The sequence below is a fragment of the Pseudonaja textilis genome, chromosome 2 (assembly GCF_049901715.1).
Source record: "Pseudonaja textilis isolate UNSWEBS1 chromosome 2, rPseTex1.2, whole genome shotgun sequence".
In the NCBI taxonomy this organism is placed as follows: Eukaryota; Metazoa; Chordata; class Lepidosauria; order Squamata; family Elapidae; genus Pseudonaja; species Pseudonaja textilis.
The window spans coordinates 154,888,868-154,899,916 of NC_141991.1; the positions used below are offsets into that span (position 1 = coordinate 154,888,868).

General features: G+C 38.2%; 1 protein-coding gene across 2 annotated transcripts in view; it reads left to right on the forward strand.

The window, feature by feature from the left end:
• Positions 1 to 10,332, forward strand: part of PHC1 (polyhomeotic homolog 1) — a 153,793-nt gene extending 143,461 nt beyond the window's left edge. For both annotated transcript variants that reach the window (XM_026713264.2, XM_087926042.1), the window contains 2 exons: positions 7,542 to 7,773; positions 9,370 to 10,332. In XM_026713264.2, the coding sequence (XP_026569049.1) occupies positions 7,542 to 7,773; positions 9,370 to 9,524 (387 nt within the window). In that variant the 3' untranslated portion in view covers positions 9,525 to 10,332. The remainder of the gene's footprint in view (positions 1 to 7,541; positions 7,774 to 9,369) is intronic.
• Positions 10,333 to 11,049: the final 717 nt, after the last annotated feature.

Genomic DNA, 11,049 nt, shown 5'->3' on the forward strand with positions numbered 1-11,049 from the left:
ATTGGACAAGTATCAGATGTGATTCTGCCTAGTTTCGCCTGCTGCTTCCTGTCTGTTAGGAAGCTTATGATCCACTTACAAGTGTGTTCAGGTATCGCTATCTGGTTTAATTTAGTTAGAAGAATGTCTGGAATGATGGTATTGAATGCTGAACTGAAGTCTACAAAGAGAACCCTTGTGTAGGTATTTAGAGATTGAAGGTGTTGTCGGATGTAGTGCAGAGCCATATTAACTCCATCATCTGTTGATCTACTTGCTCAGTATGCAAAGTGCATGGGATCTAACTGCGAATCAATGATGGTTTTCAGGTGGGACAGCACAAACCTTTCAAAGCTTTACATAACTACAGATGTAGTTCCTTAATGGAGGGCCTCTTTGGCATTGGGATGATAGTAGAGCGTTTGAAGCAGGAATTGTTTTGAAGATTCGGGTGAAGATGGGGACCAATTGGTCAGCACAGACTTTTAAGCAAAAGGAGTTATCTTGTCTGGCCCTGGTGCTTTTCCTGGCTTTTGTCTGTGAAATAGATCTTGCACTTTTTCTGTGATCACCAGAGGTTGTGAACCCAATGGGTTGGGGCCAGTTGTAGGAGGCTTGGCTGTTGTTGGTGTGTTTGAGATGGGAGTTGTGGAAATAGGTGGCTGTAGTTTCCTTTCAAAACTGCAGTAAAACACATTCAGGTCATCTGCTAGTTGTTGATTTCCTTCTGCCTCAGAAGGAGGTTTGCTATAGCCAGGAAAGTTTTTAAGTTTTCCACGTTTCCTGGTTCATTTGTTGAGAACTGATTCCCTAACTTTTCAGAGTAGCTTCTTTTTGCTGCTCTGATCTGTCTTGTTAATATGTTTCTGGCCTGATTGTATAGTACTCTGTCACCTTTTCTGTAGGCTTCGTCTTTGGAACGACATAGCTGTTTAAGTTTAGCTGTGAACCAAGGTTTATTGTTACTATATATTTGCAGGTTCCTTGTTGGTACACATAAGTCTTCGCAGAAGCTGACATATGATGTTACAGTATCTGTGAGCTCATCTAGGTCTGCAGAGGTATCTTCAAAAACTTCCAATCAGTGCAATCAAGGCAAGCCTGGAGCTTCAGCTTTGCCTCATCAGACCAAGTTCTGATTTAATTGTTGGTTTCATGGTTTTAAGTCTTTGTCTGTAGGCAGGTACAAGGTGAATCATGATCAGAGTGTCCCACAGCTGCTCGTGGTAAAGACCTATAAGCATCTTTTAATGTTGTGTAGCAGTGGTCTAAAGTTCAGTATTTTTGCCTCTGGTGGGACAATTTACATGCTAGAAATATTTTGGGAGCTCTTTCCTCAAATCTGCTTGATTGAAATCCCCTAAAATGATGGGAAGGGAATCTAGGTGTTTGGCTTTAGCCTCCATAATTTGATCAGCTAGAGTTTGTAATGCCTTGTTTACACAAGCTTGTGGAGGAACATACATAGCTATTAGTAGAAATGAGGAAAACTCATGTGAAGAATAAAATGGCTTGCAGTTGATATGTAGACTCTAAATTTTCATCACAAAATTTATATATTATGACATTCTTATATTCAGCAAAGCCATAGAACATGTCAAATTGGTCAGACGTGCTGAAAAAACTTTTAGCTGCCAAGTTATATGTAAAGCTGTCAAAATGCAAATTCCATAGTCACTGGATTATCTGGGCTACCGAGTGTCTAACCAGGGGATTGAAATGGACCCTGGTAAAGTGAAAGCAGTGCTAGACTGGCAACCCCCCAAAACATGTAAACAACTTCAAAGCTTTTTGGGTTTTGCAAATTTCTATAGGCAATTTATTCCTTCATTTGCTGAGGTCGCCCTCCCTTTAACAGAGTTATTGAAAACTGGGCCTTCCCTGACCAAACCAAAACCCAATCAACCCCTTGCTTGGACAATGGACTGTCAGAAATCTTTTGGAACTTTAAATCACATATTTGCGGCTGAGCCCATCCTCTAGCACCTGGACCCGACCAAACTTTTTATAGTCCAAGCTGATGCTAGTGATGTGGCTGTCGCAGCAATTCTTCTCCAAAAGAACTCTCAAGACCAGCTTATAATGCCTTACGCTTATGTGTCCAAAAAGTTGACAGACACAGAGCATAGGTGGGCGGTTTGGAAAAAAGAAGCATTTTCAGTGTGATTGTCTTTACTATCTTGGAGGCATTTTCTGGAAGGAGTAAAGGAGCCTTTTGAGGTGTGGACTGATCATAAGAACCTTGAGGCTCTAAAGACACCTTGAAAGCTATCACCTAAACAAGTCCGCTGGGCTCAATACTTCAAGAGATTCAACTTTAACATGAAATATATCCTGGGGGTGGGGGGAGAAAACATACTGGCGGATGCCCTGTCAAGGAAACCCCAATTTGACATTTGCCAGGAGGAGGTAGTGCAAACTATGTTATCAGAAGCCCAATCTGCAGGCCAAATAACCACCTGAGGTCACACCAACTGCAGTCCCAGATGCATAGAAGACAAACTGACAACTGAGTTGAAAGCAGCCCTTTTGACCAATCCCTGGTTTGTTGAACATCAAACCAATTTGACAATGAACAAAAGATTAGCTTGGAAAGGGACAAAAATTTATGCACTCAATACTCTAAGACTAATGGCACTGAAACGAAGCCATGACTCGTGGTTGGGGGGGCACTTTGGGTTCTTAAAAACCCTGCATTTAGTCAGGAGACAGTTCTGGTGGCCAAAAATGAAACCTTATGTCGAGGACTATGTGAAAAGCTGCTCAATTTGTGCCACAATGAAACGCTGAACTGGAAAAACCCCTGGCTTCCTTCAACAAGTAGCTGAACCAACGAAGCCGTGGGAAGAAATCGCGATTGACTTTATCGTAGAGTTACCTGAGAGTGGAGGAAATGCCCTGATTTGGACTGTTATCAACTTATTCTCTAAGCAAGAAGCCTGTAATGGACTACCTTCGGCTAAGAAACTTGCGAAACTGTTCGTGAAGCATATAGGCTCTACGGAGTACCTCATAAAGTAATCTCAGACCGAGGTGTGCAGTTTACTGCTAAGTTCTGGAGGGAGTTTTTGAAGTCCATTGGGTCGTCCCAAGGGCTTTCCTCAGTATTTCATCCTGTGTGCAACGGGGCAGCAGAGAGGGTAAATGCCAGGGTGATTAGATGCTATGTAAATTATTAATAGGAGAACTGGGAGGAGCTGTTGCCATTTGCAGAAGTTGCTTACAATAATGCAGTACACTGCAGCACAGGCTTCGTTCTAAATCAACACCGGCATGGAATTTGTCCCTATGCCGGAATTACCTATGGAACCCCCAACATCCATGTCTTTAACGGAATGGATTGACTCATTAAAGAAAGGCTGGGAGGATACAAAAAAAGCTTTGACTGAAGCTGCTGAGGAATGTAAAACACAAGCAGACAAACGTAGATCCCTCCAACCACCATTTAAAGTAGGGGACAAAGTGTTTTTGTGAACTAAATATCTCAAGTTGAGACTTCCCAGTAGGTCCATTCCCTATATCTAAAATAATCAATTCAGTGACAGTCCAATTAAGTCTCCCTCAGCTGTTGGGGAAAATACACCCAGTGTTCCATAGTAATTTATTGAAATCTGCTGTAGGGTCAACTCTAAGGCCGATACCAGCAGCTCCCCCCCCCCCCAAACCTTTAATCGTACAGGGTGAGACACATTATGAAATAAAGAAAATCCTCGATTCTAGATTACACCGAGGGAGATTACAATATTTGGTGTTATGGAAAGGTTACCCTTTGTCAGATGCCACTTGGGTAAAAAGTTGGGATGTACATGAGGATAGATTGGTTAACCAATTCCATGACGAATTCCTGGACAAACCGAAGGGTCCCCTTGGAGGGGGGAGAGGGGGTTAAGGGCATCACATTAACCCCTGGTTGTGTTTAGTTTACTATCTCTTTCAGGAGGTGATTTTCTCAAGGGCCTGTCAGCTTTGGAAGCCATATTCCATGCTGCCACAAGCTTGAGAAAGTGGGAGGGGGGTGGATTCAATTGAGTAGTTCTAAGTAGACAAAATAAAATTGTTTTGTTCGTTCAAGGTCATTGAGGATGAAATAAGAATATTACTTTTGGATGAATTGTGATTGGGCCATGTGATGTGATGACGGATTTGTAGTTTAGGAAATTGTGTGAAGCCTGAAAACTTTCAGATTCAGGGTTCCACAGATTTGTCAGTCGCTATTCTAATAAAGGTACTTTTGAGATATGGTTGTCTCGGAGTTACTGATTGAAATGCAGGTTTGCTGGAACGCTGACAATAACATTGTTACAGGGCTGAAAGACCTTGAAAGTTATAAGGGATAAGAGAAACAAAGTAAAATGCAAATAACATCTAGAAGGCCATCTTGCTTTTTTTTTCTTTTCTTACTTGTCTTTATCTGGCAGTTTAGGTTTAGCTGGTGAGCCTTTTGAAACTCTCTTCAAAGCAACGTGGACTAGAAATGACAGAAATTGCCTTTGAAATTAATACCTGAATTGAGGAATTAATGAGCTATGGAGAAACTTGGTGTGCCACTTTGGATCACAAATATTACTTGATGGAATATTTTACAAGGTGAAAGAAGAAATTACATAGAACCTACAAATTTGAAAAATTTAGAAGGAGCAAAACAGTAGACTTTGAGTAATATAAATACTGTGGACTGAACAAATTTTTTAATACTGACTTTCTGACATTTTTGAACACTTGGGTGAATTACTGAATAATTTTCAGCACACTAAAATAAAGTAAAATAATGCAACAAGGGAGTATTCCAAACGGAAATACTAGTAATGTTTCAAGATATTAAGGAAACTATGACAAAGAACCATAGGGAGATAATGGAATTGATGCGCGATACGGATTGGAGACCAGGAAATTGCCAGCAAAAGATAATGGAAAATGAACAAAAATTCAAATAACAGAGGAGAATTCAGAAGGAGTGGAAGAAAGATGGGAGGAGAGTCCAGTTAACGATACAAGTATATAAGGATACAAAAGAGATAGTAAGACTGGACCAGAGAGATTACTCTTTAACAGGCCAAAATGAAGCAGAGAGCAAAGAGAAAGATCCACTAGCAGAGACGAAAGGGATACAGATAGGTACGGGAAGCAGAGGCAGAGGTGGAGAAGACATTTAGTGTAAACAGAAGTGACACAGAGGGATACAAGGTTCCAAGAGAGGGGCAAGGGAGACTGATAAAAAAAAAAATCAATGAGTTCTAATATCAAAAAGGACAAGAGATGATGTATAAATATAGAATAAATTTTGATATAGGATCTGTTTTATTAAAGCCCAGGAAATAGAGCTAGAAATTAAAAACTGGGAAAAGGTTATTATATTTATTTTCATATGATGGAAGTTATTATAGTTACTATGTACAAGTAAGTATTAGAAGTTAAGATTATTATGTATGCTTAAAAAGTAAAAAATGAGATAATGGCTTGCTAAGATAGAGAAGCAAATTCTACTATTATGTGATCACCTTCAATATTATGATTATTATTGACTTCTGGTTTGAGCTTCTTCGGCGATAGACTGAAATCTGCGATCGTGCAGTTTTGATCCGTGCTCACCCCCGGAACACCCCAAGTTGGCTGGATTCAGGGCAAAAGCCACTCCATAGAGGTGCTAAAGAGGGGGGAGACCACCAGCAGGGTTGAGGAGAGCCGCATCTCTCCTCCTCAGCTGGCCATTACTCCCTTTCCCAAAAGCGGTTGCAGCGGTGGTCAGAAATGGCTACCTCAAAGAAGAACTTGACCAGAAAAGATGTGCAGGAGGAAGATAAGATAAAGTTTTGATTGACCAGGTTGAACTGAAAAAGCAACAATATAAGGTACCCTGGAATTTGAACTATAAAGAATAACTGTTCCCAAAGAAGATTTTTGAAGCGGCGAAGGAGAGAGGGAAGGGGAAAGATTTGGGTTTTTTTTCCCTTTCCTTCTCCATATTGACAGCTAAGAGACTTAAGCAAGAAATTAATAAAAAATTCACTTTGACATTAATAGGCATCTAAGCTGAAAATAAAATGTCAAAGTGATAATAAAGATTTTTGGACATTTAAAAAATTTTTAAAGGAGAGAAAAGGAATAAATAAAAGGGTGGGATCTGGAAAAATGGAGACCACCTGGAAGTAAAAGGAATTAACAGTGAAACTTTAATAAGATTCCTAAAAGATAGAACCCCAAGAAGAGAAAGTGGAAAAAAGAAGCAAAAAGAAACAGCTTTGGATTATTTTGATTATTTGGTGACTTTTGGATTTTTGGTTATTGGACTTAAATGACTAAAATCAATCAGGTGGTTGTTTAAAAGTGTTTAAAATGGCATCACTCTTGGAAGAACTGAAAATGGAACTTAAAAAACAGAAAGAAGATGCACAAGAAGGAAGAGGCTTTTTTGGCTTCCTATTTCAATTCTTAGAAATGGAGGTCTTGAACTATGAGAAACAACAAGAAATGTGTCTAGAACAAGAAGGGCAGGACAAAGAAGAAGCCATCTTAAATGACCAAGTAATTCTAGGGGGTGGGGGGAGGAAAGTGGGGAAAGAGAGTAAAAAATTTAAGATTTGAAAAAACAACCAAAAAAAGAGAACAGTTTGAAAAGCAATTACAATATTAGGAAGAAACAGAAGAGTGGATTACAGAAGAGAGAATTAGAATTAGAGAGACAAGGGGTAAAAAGGGGAGGGAGAAGAAGAGGGGGAAGAAAGAAAGGAAAGGAAGTTATAAAGGACAGAAACAGGATATAGAGAAACAGGGAAAACGTACAGGGATTAAAGGTATAAGCCTATTTCAGTTCATTAAGTTAATAAATGTATTAATTATATATTTTCTTTTAATTTTTCATTTACTTAGTTTAATCCATCAAAATCTATGTACTCTTCCTTATTCAAAAGTTATGAGGATTTAATTCTTTAAGCAAAGAGAAAACTTCTGAAATTGTCTTTATGGTTACCTCTTTAGCATTGGTGAGATTCAAATTTTTTACCGGTTCTGTGGGCGTGGCTGGGGAAGGATACTGTAAAATCTCCAGTCAGAAATGGTATTTTCCGGTTCTCTGAGCTACTCAAAATTGCTGTTACCAGAACTGGTCAGAACCTGCTAAATACCACCTCTGCTCTTTAGTATCCGTAAAGGCTTCCAAGGTGAATGGGATTTCCCATATGCATCTTATATAGTTCTTAATGTTTCTCAAATATGCCAATGATCCACATTTTGGTTCATTCCAATAAAATTATGAGTGTAGTGAATTTATATGTAATAAAAACCATAAAATTCTTACCAAAGAAGGTTAAAAAAATATCTCACACTTAAGCCACCAACCACCCCCAGGGTTTTGTACCACTCCTGCATGGATCCCCGTGCAACTCGACAGGCCAGGTCTTCACACCCATCCAGAAAGCCAGAAGAGTGGGCACCAAGATGTTCCATAGGGTAGAGATATATATTTATTTGGCTACGCTTTTTTATTTCCAATACAAGGTTTTACAATACTTTTTTCTTTTCTTTGTATAGTTTCATGCTCTCTTTTGTGATGCTTGGATTTGCAGGGCCAAGAAGATTCAAGCAGAGGATCTGATAATTCTAGTTATGATGAAACACTCTCCCCCACATCACCAGGACCTCTTTCAGTGAGATCTAGTCATGGAGAGCGAGAGCTTGTCAATTCCAGCATGACTCAGCCCATTTCTGACTTGCATGGTATCAATCCAGTTTTCCTGTCCAGCAATCCTAGCCGCTGGAGTGTGGAGGAAGTATATGAGTTCATTGCATCCTTACAAGGCAAGTCTGATATATTTTCTCCCATGTCCTGAAGAGGAGTGCGATAAATGGTTGTATATTGGACACCTAAATATTGGCATGAATAAGGTATTGATAGATTTGAAATAGTAACTGTATTTGACATGACATTCTCCTATATTGTGAGAAAAACTGGATTTCTTGCTTTGGTGCTGCCTCTTTCTCAGGTTCAGCATGACATTTAGCAAATTCCTAACTTCTCCCTCTCCCTCCTAAAAATGTTGGAGCTGGACAAAGAGAAGTGTTAGAGGAAGCAGTTCACAAAAGGAGCCTTCCTTCCACGCAACTGTTATTGTTGGAGATATCATTTTCTTAGATAGATCTAACAGATATACTATTTGCCTATATCCGGGAACTCTGAAAGGGGATATTATTTATCCTTCTATCCTTTATTATTTTATACATATCTCAAGGTAGTAAACAGACTTAATAATATGTTTTAATATTACAAAATGTTTTTATCTCATTAAATTCTAGTTTTTTCAGTGATAGTGACAGCAGCATTATCTATGCTTCTCATCTCTGTATGGAAATAATATGGGAACTTTGCAGGGGTGTTAAGATAATCAATCATAATAAAGCTGAAAAGGGCCTTGGAGGTCTTTTAGCCTAATCCCCTGCTCAAGGAGACTGTATACCATTTCAGACAGATGGCTGTCTAGTTTTTTCTTAATAACCTCCAGTGATGAAGCACCAATAAATTTGTGAAGGCAAGCTGTTCCATTGGTTAATTGTCCTCACTGTTAGTTTCTTCTTAATTCCAGGTTGCTTCTCTTCTTGATTAGTTCCCATAGTTTCTTGTCTTGCCTTCTGGTGCTTTAGAAAAGAAGTTGATTCTCTCGTTTGTGACAGCCCCTCAAATACTGGAATACTGCTATCATGTCACCCCTAGTCCTTCTTTTCTCTAGACTAGCCAAACCTAAACCCTGCAGCTGTTTGTGTTTTTGTCTTCAGTCCCTTAATCATCTTAGTTGCTCTTCTTTGCACTTTTCCAAAGTCTCAACATCTTTTTTGTAACGCACTATTTCATGTGTGATCTTACTAAGGATTTATAAAGCAATACTACTGTAATATTTCATGTGATTTGGATTCTTTGCCTCCATTTACACAACCCATGATTGTATTAGCTTTTTTGGCTGCAGCCACACACTGCTGACTCATGTTTAAGTGATCGTCCATTAGGGCTCCAAGGTCCCTCTCACAGTTACTGTTTTTGAGCCAGGTTTAGATAGTGTAAGATACATGAGTCACAGCAAGTAGAAGCACCTAGTGTGGTGCTAACATCTGTAAAGTTAAATCAAGTCTGAACTGGATGGGAGAGTAATAAATTCCAGGTTGATAGATTGAGAAGTAAAAAAGGAAGCACACACATACCCTCCCAGAAGGCATCAATGGCAAACTATTTCCTCAATATTGCCACTATTATATTGAAGAAATCAAGCTTGACTCAAGTCATTTTAAATTGTGTTTGAGCATAAAACTGATTCTTACAAATATTGAGTTAATCTATAAACAATATTAAATATGTATATTGTTTCTATTTCTCACAAAATTCTCTCTCATACTTGAATCTATTAGGCTGCCAGGAGATTGCAGAGGAATTTCGGTCCCAGGAGATAGATGGCCAGGCCTTGCTTCTGCTAAAAGAAGAACATCTCATGAGTGCCATGAATATCAAATTGGGTCCAGCTCTCAAAATCTGTGCCAAAATCAACATTCTTAAAGAGACCTAACATGGAATGCAGATTTTTTTCCCCTAGCTGTAATGAATACACTAAATGGAAGAAAAGAATTCTTTTACAAGCCTATGTCATGGTGATACTTGGGGAGGAATAGTCCCTTGGAGGCCTTGAAACATCTTGTCAAAAGCATAGAATATCTTCTGTTGTGCTATGAATTCTTTCTGAGGGAAAAAGGGAAAAAACAGTTCTGTGCTGCAGCTGCTGTGAATCCTTCCTGTCAAGTTGCTGGATTCTCATATTTTTCTCCCAGTAGAATTGTTCTTTCCACATGGTTTCAATTTTCAGGGGACCAATTGGTATTGAATCTTTTCTCTTGCTAAAGGCTTCTGTTTGGAACAGTAAAGAAATGTTTTAAATGGCATCTTTTCTAATTGAAGTGTTGACTGAAGGTAAGTAGTAAATTGATTTCATATAGAATACAGGAGTGAACGTTAATTGAACATTAAAGACTAGAGTTGGCCCAGGTTTAATGGGACTATCCAGAAAACATTACATCTGATAATAACATCAGAGGGTTTAAAGATTTTTAATTTCACTTGTCTCTTGTGGGATTTGGAGAAAAATTACTCAAGAGCCAAAGGAGAATCCAACTCTATTGAAGCTCCAGATGTTTCATCCTGCTTTTTTAAAAAAAAATGTCTTCTTTGGTTTTTGTATCTTACCCTTTCCCTTATGAGAGATCATATGGGACAAACTTTCTGCTATCGGGTTTGTATCTTCTGTCCAAAGTCTGTTTATTTTTGTTTATTAAGCAAATTATTCAGTAAAAGGAATGCTTCATAAACAATATTGCAATCTTCCTGTTGTCTGATTTTTCTCACCAACTTTTGCACAATCAGGTTTGCAGCTTGTTTTGAATTCTCACAAGCTTTGTTATTGGTCCCTGAATTTAAATTTTAGAAATGATTTTCTGATCTATTAGTAAAAGTAAAATGTATATCCATACAAAATCTTTAAAATATCTTTTAACATAGATTCCTGTTCTGGAATCTACATATCTTTAAGTGAACTTTTATTCTAACAATTTAGAATAATATTTAATTTCATTGTTCTGCCAATATATTTGAAACAAATTTGTAAAGCTGTATGTTTAATTTGAATAATTATTTCAAAATGTAAATCTCTTAAGAATAGACAAGGCAGCCTAATATGAATTTAACAGAAAAACTTGGAAAATTTTATTTTCTACTAGAAATGTTGGCATCCTATAAAATGCAAAGCTCACCTTGTACTAGAAGAGTTTACAGTGCCAGCATTGAAAGGTTTTCTTTCTTGAAGTGCAGTTCTATCAGTAAGCTGTTTTTCTATATTCATGTCTAGTATGATCCAAATTATTTCAGCTTTCAACAAATGAAAGAATTATATATTTGTCAGCTTCAGCTTCTAGACTTAGCCCATATTTATCATTAGAGTTGTTCCAGCCCTATTTCCTACCAGTTATTCCAGCCCTATTTCCTCTTTTCATTTGATTTATGCCTGTAAAATGTGTAAATGTCTCCCAAAGGTTAACACAAAA